At 47.4% G+C, this 15,363-nt stretch overlaps 2 protein-coding genes across 2 annotated transcripts in view; both read left to right on the top strand.

Annotated features, from left to right (window-relative positions):
* Positions 1-2,171, top strand: part of NCBP3 (nuclear cap binding subunit 3) — a 32,712-nt gene extending 30,541 nt beyond the window's left edge. The window contains exons 13-14 of the mRNA XM_058705231.1: positions 416-578; positions 1,044-2,171. Of these exons, the coding sequence (XP_058561214.1) occupies positions 416-578; positions 1,044-1,152 (272 nt within the window). The 3' untranslated portion in view covers positions 1,153-2,171. The remainder of the gene's footprint in view (positions 1-415; positions 579-1,043) is intronic.
* The window catches only part of ITGAE (integrin subunit alpha E), a 72,432-nt gene continuing 58,177 nt past the window's right edge, over positions 1,109-15,363 (top strand). Inside the window, exon 1 of the mRNA XM_058705228.1 lies at positions 1,109-1,206. Within this exon, the coding sequence (XP_058561211.1) occupies positions 1,170-1,206 (37 nt within the window). The 5' untranslated portion in view covers positions 1,109-1,169. The remainder of the gene's footprint in view (positions 1,207-15,363) is intronic.

Raw genomic sequence — 15,363 nt, 5'->3', positions numbered from 1 at the left:
AATAGATATTGGGCCAAATCTCTGAAAGTTTACAGTGTAGCAGGTCCCTCACTTTGCAGAATTTATAGCTGGGAATGATCTGGGAATGGCCCGCTCCCGGCAGAATGAAGCTCTACACTGAATGGTGAGTCTCACCAGGGAGGGGAGATGTAGCATAAGTAGCCTTGCAGGTGATTCTGATACGCATATGGGAGGCACATGTCCCTAGCTGTGAGAGTCTCCCATTGGGTCCAGATCCCTCACTTTGCAGGCAGGGGACTATAGCCAGGGAAAGGAGATAACCTTCCCAGCACTGCACAAAGGTTCCAAGAGCCACAGACCCCCTCCCCCATGTTTCTTGCACATTAGGTTGTTGGCAGTGCCCCTGCTTCTCAGCATTGACCACCAAAACTGAAATGCCTTCTCACCCAAACAGGTGGTTTATGGACTCGCTTAGGATCTGCACCCAAGACCAAAGAAAAGAACACGAAGAAGGTGGATCACAGAACACCAGGCACTGAGGAAGACGACTCTGAGCTGCAAAGGGCATGGGGGGCTCTGATAAAGGAGAAAGAACAGTCTCGCCAAAAGAAGAGCCGGTTAGATAACTTACCATCTCTCCAGATTGAAGTTAGTCGGGAAAGCAGCTCTGGTTCAGAGGCAGAGTCCTGATGCCCTTGGGGCCAAAGGCAGCTGCCCTAAAGTCTGACATTCTTGTGCAGGGTGGGGTGCACAGTAGGAACCTTCCCTCCCTCCCCCTGCAGGAGTTGGCGCCTCTCCTGCTCTTACACAGTCACCCTCAGCTCTTGCTACTTCAGCAAGACATATTAAGAATGTGACGTGTTTTGAAGGGCATCTATCTTTTGCTGCAGAGTTAGAGTTCTGGGCCCTCAACTTTTTTCCCACTATCCCACAAGCTTTACCCTTTGAGGAAAGGCAGCCCTCCAGATTTTGTAGACGTTTTTCTTAATATTTTTAACATTGTGTCTTTTAAAGAAATGTTTTACACAGTTCATCCAAAGAGCAGAGAACTGAACTTCTCACTATTGCCTTGGCCCTGACAGCTGTTACCAGCACCCTTTTCCCAAGAAAAGTCAATTCCCAGGTGCTTATTGGACAGCCTTCGAGGGGGAAGATGAGGGAAGCTGCCAGCTCACCCTTCCAGGACCCTAGTGTCGGGGCCGAATCTCATGGACCTGACTACAGAGGTGCACCAGTGCCGCCCAGGTAGATAAGAGATGCAGCGTCGATCGTGCTTCCATTCCTTCCTGGGGATTTCTGTTAGGGGCCTCTTCGTAGCAATCAGCTTGAAGTGAAGATCAAGTTCAGTGCTGTGGGATTTTTAGGAACAAAAAACTGTGACTTCTGGATTTGGGGTGGACTTTTGTGCTAGGGGTGGGGTCATGGGTTAATGTTGAACAATTTTTAAGTCTGTATTATGTTTAAAAATATTAATGATTTAAAAGTTAAAATTTTTAATTTTTATATGTGAAAATACTTCCTGTTGGCTACAAGGGAAGCTCAAGTGGTGTCTTATGTGTGCTGTTAAATATATATTATATACTTTGGAAGAAGGCAAAGAGAGGAGTCTCATTATTTTTAAATGATCCTAATTGTATAGTCTGTCTGTTGTATATAGAATTCAACTTGTTTTTTGGCCACTGTAGGGAAAAAAAAATCCATCCATCAGAGATGGGGTCCTGTTGTTTATTATCACTTCAGAAGTGATACGTTGGTATTTATTCTATTTCCAAGTTCTGGCACCTGAAGTTATCTTTAAAACTGGCTAATAAGATCATAGTTATGGAAATTTTAGTTTGTTTATTTCTTGTTTATTTCTAAACTCCTTTCAGATTGTTTTAAAGGCAGTAGATTATTTTGTCTTCCTGTTTGATCTCTATCTTGAAGTATTTAATGTTTATATTCCTTTGCAGGCTTAAAAATAGTGTTTCTCTTCAATTCACTAGAATTTAGTAGGAGTTAGAGATTATAAACCTTTGTCCCTTTGTGATGTCACAGCTCTTCACCTGTCTGGCGTGTTTCAGTACCTAGTGTAGCCCTGGATTCTAGAGATCTTTACTTGTGGCTGAGCTGATGGTCGCATTGATAGTTGATTACAGTATGGTATGATTGAATGCAGAATGCTGCTGCTAATAAAGAAAATAAAGGGCTGTGGGACTTAAGAGCTGCAACAGTTGTACTGTACCATGTTTTGTTGGTTAACCTGCTTTTTTCACTCCCGTTAGAAAGATCGGAGCCTGTAACTATTGTATGTTTCTGCTTTCTGATAGGATTCTGGGAAAGAGATGGTTCTCTGCCAGTTGAGACCTAATGTTTCTGAAGTTTCTCAGCTATTTTGGTCCTGTGAAGCACACAGCTGAAAGCCAGGTTCTTGAGAAGGGGCAAGGTTTAGGGAGTTGGTAGAATGAGAAGGACAAGGACCTGAGAGTCAGAGACCCGGGTGCCAACTCCTGGTTCTGTCCACGGGCCTGGGCCTCAGTTTTCCCATCTAGCAACTGAATGGGCCGGTACCACAGCTTCTGACTTCATTGGTGCATCTCTGTGGTGTTTTTACTCTTCCTGAAGCAATGGTTGTGGTGGGCTGGCCAGCCCTGGTTTCTGTTACAGGTGTGGGGTAGGTCAAAGAGACAGTTGAGGGTTGTGACACCATGAGGTTGTGGACAAGGATTCACCCCCATCCCTTTTCCATTACAGTCTGTGGGTCTTCAAGCATGACAAAGATGTCCTTGTGGTCAGGGTCCTAACTGATGTGGTCTCAGCAGTGTTCAAGAAATGCCCTTCTTTATGCTTCTGTGTTTCCCAGTCATGACCTTTTCCACCAGTAGTTCAGGCCCATCTGTCCCATGACCTTAAGCCCTTACAGTCTCTTTTTAGAGATCAGGGAAGGCTTTCTGGGAGGTTGGTGGTGGTGTATAGTGAAAACTGGACTTTTGATCTAACCAAGAAAAATGCCCGCTTGAGCAGCCTTGCAATCCTTACAAATACACAGAACCAGAAAAGTATCTTAAAGATTTTATTTCCCCAAGTTATGGTTGGTCACCTCCTGTCTCACTCTCCAGCCTACACTCAGGCACTCAGATCTTGAAACATCTTACAGGAGCTTTGAATGCCCAGGCCCTCTCTTTGGAGTTTGGGAGTGGGGGTGGATAGTCAGGATGGTCTCCTAGTGGCAGCTCAGCGTGCCTGGGTGCTCCTTATGCATGTGGGCAGGAGAGCTACACATTTTTCTGTATTCTTCTTAGTCTTTACACATGAGATTTCAAATACGTTTTGCTGCTTGATAGTAATTGCAGATACCTCATTTCTGTGCCCCCACTCTCCCTCTTGGGAGACACACCAGCTACCCAGGAGAACTTGTGGAGCCCGTGACAAGCGCTCCTCTGGCCTCTAGTCTGGTCCCATGAAATCTTCCCCTTAGTTCAGTCACTATCTTCTCCTGCTCTATCCCTGTAGCAGCCTCCTCCCCGGTCTCTGTCCCGTACCCCATCCCTTCCTCTGTTATGTGCACTGCAGCTGGGATAAACTTTCGTTGTCTTTTGCAGCTTTACTGAGATATTATTTACATAGCATACAGTTCCCTCTTCTATAGTATACACTTCAGGGGCGCCTAGCCAGCTTAGTTGGTAGAGCATGTGACTTTGATCTTAGGGTTGTGAGTTCGAGCCCCACGTTGGATGTAGAGGTTACTTAAAAATACCTTTAAAAAAACAGTATACACTTCAGTGGCTTTTAGTCTATTCACAGAATTGTGCAACCATCACCATAGTCAATTTTAGAACATTTTCATCACCCTAAAGAAACCCAGTACCCATTAGCAGTCACTCTCCAGTCCCTTTTCCCACCCTGGCAACCACTACTTGTTGTCTGTATGGATTTGCCTATTCTGAACATTCATATAAATGGAATCATACACTTTGTGGTGATGTGTGATTGGCTTCTTTCACTAAACATATTTTCGAGGATCATGGTGTATTGTAGTATGTGTCAGTACTTCTTTTTATTAACGAATGATATTCCATTGTATGAACAGTACATTTTATTTATCCGTTCACCAGTCGATGGTCATTTGAGTTATTTCCATTTTTGGCTGATATGACTAATGCTGCTATGGAACATTTATGTTCAAGTTTTACGTGGTGATGTTTTCATTACTCTTGGGTTATATACCTAGGAGTAGAATTGCTGGGTCATATGGTAACTCCGTCTTCACCTTTTGAAGAATTGCCAGACTGTTTTCCCAAGTGGCTCCATCATTTTCCATTTTTCCCATTAGCGTATAAAGGTTCCAGTTTTTCCGCATCTTCATCAACACTTGTTATTTTGCAGTGTGAATTGGTGTCTCATTGTGGTTTTGATTTGCATTTCCCTGATGACTAATGATGTTGGGCATCTTTTCATGCACTTCGGAATGAACTTTCTTAAAGTTATTCCTGTTATTCCTCTGCTTAAAACCTTTCCAGACTTCACTGTTGCACTTGGAATAAATTCCAAACTACCGTGGTAGCTCACAAGGCTCGTGTTCTCATCCTCTCCTGCCCTTGTGCCCACAAGTTCCCTGGACCCACCTTGATCTCACCAGCCTTTCAAACTCTGCTCGGTGCTGTTCTTCTCTAGCAGTGACGCGCTCCCCCCGGACCTTTCTCTCTCCCATCTGAGCCTTGCCTTCTCTTTTGCTCATCTTCAAGGACTTAGAGACCCCTCCAGGAGGCTACCTCCCAATTTCCAGAGCCAGATTATGGGCCCCTGCTATGTATCCCACAGTACTGCCTTGGACGAGACTCGGCTCATTCCACGGTTGGGTTATACAGTCACACCTAAGATAAAAATGGAGTGTAATCAAAATTCCTCTTGGAAACCCTGAGTAAGGTGCCATGTTGAAAACCAGCATCGAAAGATCCAGCACAGTTGGTTCCTTCCTGTGTGGGAATACATCAGAGTTTCTTTGGTTGAGCTCCAGATAAAATGGTTGGCCTGCAATTAGGGCCATATTGTGCAAAAATACCCACATATTTTTAGGTGTTGGACTTACACTTAGGCAAGCACCTCACTTTTGAAAGGGCTCTTGGGAACTGTAACAGGCCACAAGGAGCGGCAGGGGCACAAGCTTGCCTTAGGCCCTCCAGCCGGTCTGTTCAGTGAGTAGAGGCGCCGGTGAAATGGCGCAAATGACTTAACATTGTTTTCATTTTTCCTTGTCTTTTTTTTTTAACTTTTCAGAAAAATACACCATTGTGTTTGCCTAAGTGAAATGTGTGTATGATGCCAAATCTCTGTACCCGTCCCCGCCCCCCGCCCCGAGTCAGCACACCTATATGCTGAATTGTAATACCCTGATCCTACTTTGTCTTTTTTGCTAGATTGTAAGCTCCGTGAGAGCAGAGACCATGTCTGGTTTGTTCATGGGGGTTTCTCCAGTCTTAGAACATGTCTGGCACCTGGTAGGTCGTCCGGAAACATGTGGTGAATGTATAAATCCTTCAGCTGCAGGAACAGCTCCATTTTCTGAGGCCCTGGGGTCCTATTACAGGCTAGTCCTTGTTTTCTGCCCTGTACACACAATACTTGATGTTCATGTTTTATTTTCCCTGTTAGCCTGTGAGCTCCTAATGAGCAGGTGTCTTCATGTTGTTATCTCTGTGTCCTCCCACCATGCCAGTTCAGAGTAAGTAGTACTTAAAGAGTGGTTGGTAAATGAGTGAATTACGGTAACAACCCAGCTCTGGCTCCTTTGTCTGCACGCTGGTCAAATTCTAGGTAAGACTACCAGATTCAAAAAGAGGAAGATGATCCAGAAGTGCATAAACTGTACTTGTATAAGGGAAAAAAACCTCATTAATTCGATCTCCATAAAATTCAAATTTTGATGATCTGGCCATATCTGAGCTGAAGCTTACTTGCTGTGTAAAGAATTTGTTAGAGAATCGTGGAGGATATTTTTTAGAAAGCATTCATCTGCCCCAGGAGAGCAGGAAAGGAAGCTGGCCGGTGGATGAGAGGCCCCAAAGAGGGATTGCTGAGCCAGGTCTTAGGTGGGTCCTGTTGGAGAGGAAAGTGACATCAGTCCAGAGAAGGTGAAGAGGAACCGCTTTTCGGGCAGTAGCTCTTTTGCCTCCAGCAGCCCTCCACCTCTCAGTCTGGGCATTCTGAGAGTTATGCTGAAGTGCCGGTGGGCAGTTTGGATTCATATTAACAGCAGATCATGGCTTCACGGATCAATTCATCGCTGCACAAAGAAATTTGGTGTATGAGTAGTTGCTTTTAAACTTTATATAATGGGAAACAAATGAGAAGTTAAATCATTTTTTTTCCTTTAAGAACTAAAAGTACAGAATGTTTTTGATAATTTTGAGAAAATCACACTTGCCTCAAGGCAGATTGTTATTGCATAATCTGACCAACAGAAATCCAGAACTTTTCTTACATGTTTATTAAATAAATCTTAGAAGAAAAAATATGGTAGCGTTTTTTAAAAATGAAATTCTATGAACATTTGAAAGGACTTTGATGTTCCTGGGAACATTTACGGAAATGCTGGCTCAAAAGCCTATTTCAGATTGTGAGCACTAAAGTGGGACTTTCCTGTGCTATAAATAAAACTCTAGAGTATGGGTGGTACTAACCTGCCAAAACCAGTAACCTGCCCTAGGCTTCTTACCTGTTTTTGAGCAATTCTAGAGGCCCTCTCTGCATGACCAGATTCTTCAGTAGCTGAAACTTTGTGTTATCTCCAGTTGTCTGTCATCCTCACCCCTGACTGGTGTAGGTTAGTTAGTGAAGGCAGGAGGCCCACACCATTGGCAGGAGAGGAGACATGACCTTTCTGTCCCTTCCTGGGTGTTGTGTGTTTACCTGTGTGACACATCCCCTCTTGTCATTGGCAAGGATTAGAGGGCCTATGAGCAGTAGGCAGCACTTTTAGCTCAAGTAGGGTGTCTTTTGGGGAGGGTCAAATAGAGTGCCAGAGGCTGGGCCTGAAGCCCTGGGGACTCATTTTGTCTCCCATACAAACTGGAAAAGACTGAACAAATCCCTTCACCTCTCTGGATATCAGTTTCTCTATCTGTCAGATGAAGGGCTCAACTGGGATTGTCTCCTGGTTTCCTTGTAGTGCTAATGTTGTGTTCTAGGATCTTTGCTCTAGTTTTCCAAAGACCATTAGGAACCTAAGTTGAACAGGAAGGAGGTAGGGGCGAGCAAGAGGCCCAAGTCCTTGGACCCTTGGTCCGTAAACCAACCCCTCAGGGAAAACCAAGAGGATCCTCCTCCATGCTCCCTCCCCATTAAGCCCACCTTCCCCAACACACACACACACACACACACACACACACACACACACACACACACACACACACCATTCAGTGTTTTGGTTTTTTTAGGAGGTAGTCCACTGTATTAGGTTGGGCTGCCATAACAAAATATCATAGACTGAGTGGCTTAAACAACAGAAATTTATTTTCTCACAGTCTAGAGGCTGAAAAGCCAAGATCAGGATGCTAGCATAGGTCAGGATCTGGTGAGGTCTCTTCTCGGCTTGTAGACAGACATGGTGTCTTCACATGGCCTTTCCTTGGTACATGCACGTGGAGAGAGAGATCTCTCTTCCTTTTCTAAGGCCACTAAGCCTATTGATTAAGGCCCTATCTTTATGGCCTTAATTATCTCCTTTAGGATCTTTAGGCTCTATCTCGAATGTACTTACTCACATTGGGGCGTATGGCTTCAACATGTGAATTTGGCAGCTGGGAGGTGGGTGGTACACAATTTAGTCCATGACACCCAGTAATGCAAAAAACCCAGGTTTGTGAAATGTTTGTGAAATGAGGTCTCTGCTTTTAAAAGCTCACAAACTGGGAAGGATTTAGACCAATGGATGTGAGGGTAATAGGGTTGTAGTGGTTCAGAGTCCTGGCTCTGGAGGACATACACCTGTCTTGAGTCCCAACTCTCCACTTACTAGCCATATGGCCTTGGGCAAGTCACTTAACCTCTCCGATCCATCATCCTCATTTGGGAAATCAGGATAGCCAAGTAGGGTGGCTGTTAGGATAAGCTGAGGGCCTTGCATGGAAGGCCCTTGGCATTGAGTCTGGCACTCCCTCCTTAGCACTCAAATGGTAGTGATTCCTACTGCTCTTCAGACTTCCCCTAGCTCCCTTTGCCAGCTCTGTCCTCTACTGCAGTCCTGTCTTAATAAGTCCTCACTTCCAAATTCCCTCTTCCTAGCTTCCCAGGACTCAAGAAGGCCAATGGGTAGTTAGAAACCTGTGCCTAGAGGCTATGAGGAACAGCCCCGCATCCACTGGTGAGTGCAGACATCAGGAGCTTTTGACTCGCTCTCAAGGCAGAGCAGTTAGTTTTTTTACCTCTTGCTGAACAGATCTTCTCTATTCTCTTAACCTTTAAGACTTTATTTTGAAATAATTCCAAAATTACAGAAAAGTTTCGAGGGTAGGACAAAGAATATTTTGCCATATTTTATCATTCATTCTTTCCCTTCTCCCCTCTGTCTCTGTGCCTTCCACCTTCCCCCCCACTCCATAGCTCCCCACCTCTAAAGCATGAACTATTTGAGAATTATTTTCATACATCCTGCCCCTTTACCCCTAAATATTTTAGTATACATTTCCTAAGAATAAGGATAATCTCTCATATGACCATGATATAGTTACCAAATTCAGGAAATACGTAATTTTATCTGGTCAGTACAGTGATATCTAATCTTTAGTTCATGTTTCAATTTTGCCAATTATCCCAATAAGGTTTTTTAAAGCATTTTTTTTTTTTTTTTCCTACTCTGGGATCCAATCTAGGATCACACTGCATTTTGTGTCCTCTCCTTAGTCTTCTTTAACCTGGAACAATTTCTTAACCTTTGTCTTATGATATGTTTTTGAAGAGTTCTGTCCAGTTATGTTGTGGAATGTCCCTCAAGTTGGTCCCTTAACATTTGTCTAAAGCCTGTATGAGGCTGTGTGAGTGGAAGCATTGTACAGCACAGTCTGGCTCTTTGTTTGGGATCTTAAGTTTTTATGTGTGGGGACAGCAGTTACTGTCAAATGGGCTTGAAGGGCCTTTGTGTGCTCATGATTAGGAGTCTGCCATGCTGACACCACCAAGCTTGGATAAATAACATCTTTGAGGGATGCAGGATGAGTCTGCATTCTAGGAGTCTCCAAAGATGCAGAAGTGGCCCTGCGCCCTGTCCACCCTCCTCCGGTCATCACCTTGGCTTGGCCTCCTGAGGTGTCCTGAAGTTTACACTCCAGACATGAAGTCCTGCTCTTAGAAATCTTGAGCAAGCTGCAGTCCTGGGTTCCAACCTGTCCCTACCGCTGATCTACTCCGTGGCCTGGGGCTACCCTCTCTCCCCGCTCTGGGCCAGCGGTGGGGAGAGGAGCCTCTCCTGGCTCTGCCATGTGCCCCTGGCACTCCAAACAAGTGTGGAATAGGGGGAGAGTTACTGAACCCTGGAGTGGTAGGAAGACCGGCCAGGCCTCTGACCTGTGACAAGGTTAAGCCAATTTGGATGGTTTTCATTGTGATATGGCAGGCAGAGCATCAGACCTAGAATTTCATTTTTTTTGTTGTTTCTTTTTCTTTTTTAGCAGGCCAAATAATGAATACATTGTAATCTCTGTTCAAGCAACCATATAGCATCGGGGAACTATTGCATTAGGTTATAGGTATTTTGTCAGACCAAAGCAGACAATGCAAAAATGTTTTAAGTGTCATTGATCTCCACAAGACTTTGGCCAAGTAAGCTTTCAGTGTGAGAAACAAAATAAAATTGATTTTCATCTATATAGTCATTAAGCCAACACCCTTGTCTGCCTTAACACTTAACATTAACACTCGAGTGCTCTTCCCGGGGATGCAAACATGTGAGAGACAGAATGTCCTGCCTTTTTGAATGTAACTTAATTAAAATTAAATTAAAAATTCAGCTCCTCAGTTGCACTGGCAACATTGCAAGGGCTTAGTAGCCACATGTGGCTCTTGACTGCTGTGTTGGACAATGCAGATCTAGAACATCATAGTTCTGCTGGACAATGCTCTGCACTTCCAACAATCTGGGAAGTAGGGGTGCAGGCGACACTTCCTTAAGCGACAGACGTGCTCACACATGGAAAACTGACAAATTGTGAAGTTAGCTTTTAAATATGGTTGCAGACTATTGGCAGTTGGGGTGCTGGATTGGATCAGAGGTATGCTGGAAAGTCTTATGGAATTTTACCTCATCTGTTGTCCTGGTACCTTAGAGCTGTTTTGTTTTATTTTATTTTATTTTATTTTATTTTATTTTATTTTATTTTATTTTATTTTATTTTATTTTATTTTATTATTTCTTTTAAAGTTTATTTATTTTGAGAGACGCAGAGATAGTGTGACTAGGGGAGGGGCAGAGAGAGAGAGGGAAAGAGAGAGAGATAGAGAATCCCAAGCAGGCTCCACACCATCAGTGCACAGCCTGATGTGGGGCTCGAACTCACGAAACCGTGAGATCATGACCTGAGCTGAAACTGAGAGTCGGATGCTTAACCGACTGAGCCACCCAGGCACCCCACCTCAGAGCTCTTTTAAATTACTCCCCACAGTATGGTACTGTAGTCAGGTTTTAAAGAGAATGTAGCCAAAGCTGAATTCACTGAGCCAGTGTTTTCAGTCAGTGCATTGGGTCTTTCAACTTACCAGGCCCTCCATAGTCTCAGGGCCTTGAGTGTGGGAGCCAGGTGCAAGAGCCCAGTTTCTAGCTGTGGGAGCACTTGCAGTGGGAAGGGGACCTCATTCTCTCTGCTGAGGCAAACACCACCAAGGACCATAGGCTGGGTGTTGGGCTGAGGCATCTGGTGGTAGGTACTAGGACAGGGGAGGGGACTGGGACTCTCACACATGAATGGTAAACAATGGCCAGGTTAATACTCCTACACTCAAACATCTGTTGACGAGGACATCCAGAACTATGTTCCTAGGCCAAACCTCGGGCTCATCGTTCACAGAAGCGTGCCTGATGGAGCAGGGCTGACGAATGTCTCTAAGCTTCCAGAACCCAGCCCACAACTGCTGAGGAAGCCACACAGCTAGCTGTGTACAAGTGGGAACCTCCGTGTCTACTTTAAAGTGCTTATCTGCTTGTGGGTCCTTGCTTTTGTGTGTCTCTGACCCCGCCTTCTGGCCACCCAAGCTGAAGAGGGGAAGCTGAATAGGCCGAGGTCCACACTGCTGCCTCTGCTCCAGCTAGGATGTGGCTCTTCCACACTCTGCTCTACATGACCAGTAAGTCAGCCTCACCCCCTGCCCTGAGAGACTGCTGTGCCCTCAGCACAGCCTGTGTGTCTAAATGGGGCTCACTCAGAGCCAGAAGTCAGAGAAAGTGGGGAAACCCTCAGGGAGGTACTCTTGCTTGCTGGATCCCCAGCCTTGCTCAGAAGGGCTTCTGAGGCTATTGACGGTGCCAACAGCCTGTGGCTTCAGATTCCAGAGCTCTGCCGCCCTGTTCCTCCTCCAGCCAGCCTCCCCTCCCTGCCCTGGGCTTTCTCTCTACAGCACCCCTTACGGGTGGGTCCCTGGGTCTGTGTGAGTTTGTTCTGAGCATGGAGGTTGATGATGCCCATCTTGCCCTGTAGAGCACCCTCTTCCATCACAGATGGGTTCAGCTGAGGAGGGGGAGGGCCCTGTGAGAAGGTGAGCATGGAGGAGAGACGGGGGCAGGTGCCTGTGTGGCAGAAGGCGAATGTACTGGGGGAGTCTGCTTCCTGTTTCTGATGTTAGGGCCGGTATGAGAACCTGTGTGTGGGCAGAGGGGGCCACTTCCTTTTCTCCCGGATTGGGGGTCCCATTTCTAGGAGACCATGGAAACCACTTGGGGCAAGCCAAGCCATGAGCCGGCAACTGCCCAGATGGCCTCGGTTGAGATTCAACATGGTCAGCGAGCCCCTGGAGGCCGCTCAGATCAAGCCAGGGTGGTCCAGCCTAGTGATCTGCACAAGCTTCCCCAGGGGTCTCCTGCATTGGGCAGAAACTTGACAGAAGAATGAGATGGACATCAGGCAGATACAGTTTCAAGGCTCTTGGGAGCCTGAGTTCTCCCTGAAGGATGGACAGGGGCAAGCGAGTACTAGATAGTGTCTGAGAAAGCTGAATCCGTTGTTGGAGGGAACTCAAAATTAGCATCTAGCCGGGGGCCAGGTCACCAGGAGGCAGGCCAAACATGTAGGGCACCAGCAAAGCATACATTTTTGGACACATTTTCATATTTGATGTTCAAAATAGTCATTATGAAAAGGTCGAAACTTTGTTGAACTTCCTTTTCCTTATTTTACAGTTTAGACTTCTCTTTATTTTCAGTCACATAGTGTGGAGAAAATCTTACACTTTTTATGGCATATGGCTTTGATGCCCCATCACCAAGTATGTCTGAAAAAGATGCTTAGACTAGACTCTGGTCCTCCCCCCTCTCAGAATGGAGGAGGTGACCGGGTCCCAGAGAGGTGCAGTGACTGTCGGGGGTTACAAGCAAGTACCAGTAGAAATGGGGCTCAAGCTCAGGCCTCTGTCCTGCCTCCCAAATTCTAGACTACCCTATGGCCTGGGATGCTAACCCTGGCATCATCTGGGGCTCCTGCTAGTCTCTTTTTCCTGTGGCCTAAGGCATGACCAGCCATTGCCCCAGCACCTTTTTCAGTAATGTCAATCCAGGAGACATTTATCAAAGCCCTTCTGGGGCCTAGACAGTCCCCAGGCCAATGGACAGCAGAGAGCAAGATGGAACAGGCTTGCAATGAGGTCACTGAGCCCTCAGCTTGGCTAAGCTAAGGAAAGGGTGTAAGAGCAAGGCCCCAGCGGCTCCAGTCTGAGTGGGAGAAATAAAGCTGTGACAGTTCTGCTCTGAGCTGTGAGGTGGGATGGAGGGATGGACCAATCCTGAAGAGCTTCCTGGAGGAGGTGAGACTGGTGCTGAGTCTTAAGGGCTGGGGAGAGTCTGAGAAAGTGACGAGGAGATGCAGCGAAGGTGGGAGGGACCCCTCAGACTATGACTCCAGGTCCAGGCTGGGCCTCTCTAGGCTGGAGAGAATCCAGACTGTTCCTGGCCTGATCCTGACCTTCCACCCTTCCCAAGCCACCCACAGTGGTGTCCACTTCTCATCTGTGGGAGCAGATGAGATAATATCAGTTATCAAAGAGTTTTGTAGTCAGGAACAGATACACAGACACACTGTGATGCTGGAGCTACCCATACCCACACCCCTAGCCCCATCTCATCCTGCTACCATGCAGCCTGCTATCCCCAGGTTAGTTTTTACACTTGAGCCATTCTGTGACCCCAGCCACTTAACTTCTCTTCCCTGGGTCACCTTACAATGGTGAAGAAGGAGCCAGAAGTCTAGGGCCCGCTGTGCTGTCGCACCAACTTCAGGCTGAGGCCTGTGGCCCTGCTGGGCCCTTGTGGGGGGCTGGGAAGGTGTCAGTCCTGGTTCTGCCTCAGGAACACCCCTATATTTGTGTGCAATTATATAATGACAAACCTTGGTTGTTAGGGATGGGGGACCGCGGTGTCCAATGTGGCCCTGAGGATGGAGGAGGTCTTTGGCAAGTATAGAGTGCTGGAGTGAGGCGGGGGGTGTTTCTGTGTAGAAACAGTATGGACAAAGATGGGGAGTGTGAGGAGCCTGTTCAGGAAGATGCAGGGCAAGGCTTGAGTGAGAGCAGAAGGCTGTCTGCTCTGACATTGTCTATCCTGCACCCCCTACCCCTAGCCAGAACATGCTGAGCCCTGGGGGTGAGCGTGTACCAATCCCTGTCCTGGGTCCCCTGTGTGAAGAGAAAGTCGGCTGCACTCACACACAGAGAAACCTCTAGCCCCAGCCAGCAGATCCATTGAGGATTCCTTCAGGTCTCCCGCGTGGGGGATGGGTAAAGAGCATTGCAAGCAGAGGAAAAACATCTGCGAAGTGCGGTGTTTGTGACACAAGCCAGGTGTGGACCGTAGGCCACTTGGGAACCAGATGTCTCCAACGTTGGCTGGGAGGTCGGCTTATAGGGTATATATGGGGGGCATGTGGGGCAGTCAGGCTGGAGAGGTCCAGGGTGCTGGTGGGCAGTGTGGAGGGCCAGAGTACCAGGCTAAGGGAGCTTAGACCTCACCCAGAGGGGAACGGGAAGCCACAGCAGATCTTGAGCAGGGTGGCAACAGTGAGACTTGCACGTTGGGAGGTGGAGTCCTGGAGAAAGGCGAGACGATGAGGCTCCTGTGTGAAAGACTGGTGTGGGTGGGTGGGTTGAAGGTGAGCTCCTCTGTGGGACAGGCACCTTGCAGGCGGCTCTGAGGCAAGAGCTTCCCCAAGGCCCTCCTGGGTGTTCTGAGTGGCGGGTCAGGACACCTGACTCTAGTCCCAGTTCTACAGCCAGCTCCTAGTATAAATTTGGGCAAATCGTTCCCCCTGGGCCTGAGTTTGCTAAACAGAGACTAGTGGCGTGAGAATGTGTATTTAAAATGCCCAGTGTGTTGGGGGAAGATAGATGGTTGAGGGGGAAGCGATGCTGGCTGACAGGATGGAGGGAGGGTCTTATTCTGACTCAGAAGGCCTATGTGGCTGGAGACAGCTCAGGGGAGGCAGCCTTGTGGGTAGTGTGGTGACAGACACTGGTTTGGCTGGGCTCTCGTGTCTGACAGCACACAAGAGGGGCTTGAGATGGAGGGTAAGGCTGTCAGAGGGAGCATGACAGGCCCTCCCTTGTGGCTTTACGCTGACGTCAGCGCCCACACTGGGCCTCCGGTGTGTCAGACACTGGGCAGGCATTGCCCTATTTGCTCTGCACAGCACAGCCCTCTATCACAGATGGGGAAGCAGGTGAGGTGACAAGCCCAAGGTCCTTAAGTAACTCGGTGGCAAAGCAAGATTTGAACACAGGACTGTCTCCCTCTGGGACCCATGCTATTTTTTCTGTTTCAGTAGGAAAGGAAGCAGTTGCCTGATCTAGGGACAGCCCAAGGAAAAGTAAAATGCCAGGGGCCTGGAGGGAGTCTGCTCTAGCAAGGTGGCCTACGGCTGGCAGATCCTAGGCACCAGCCAGCTCTCAGGGTGGGTGCTGGTAACTGGGAAAGCTCGGTGAATATGGTGCTGCCCTCCACACACGTTCTCGTGCCACTGTGCCTGCACAGGAGGTTCTCGCTGACCTCATTACCAACTATCTAACCCAGAGCTCTGCCCAGGCTCAGTGAGCTGCTGGCACAGCTGGGAGCTTTGCCCAGCTTCTGGGACCATTTGTGACCCTCTTGTCTGTTTACCAACCCCTCAGTGCCTCCAGCTTTTACTAAAGCCTTTGGAATTAGGCAGACCTGGGCCCTAGACACAAGTATTCAGT

The sequence above is a fragment of the Neofelis nebulosa genome, chromosome 16 (genome assembly GCF_028018385.1).
Source record: "Neofelis nebulosa isolate mNeoNeb1 chromosome 16, mNeoNeb1.pri, whole genome shotgun sequence".
Taxonomy (NCBI): Eukaryota; Metazoa; Chordata; class Mammalia; order Carnivora; family Felidae; genus Neofelis; species Neofelis nebulosa.
Note: the sequence above shows the minus strand (reverse complement) of the source record. Positions and strands in the feature narration are given on the sequence as shown.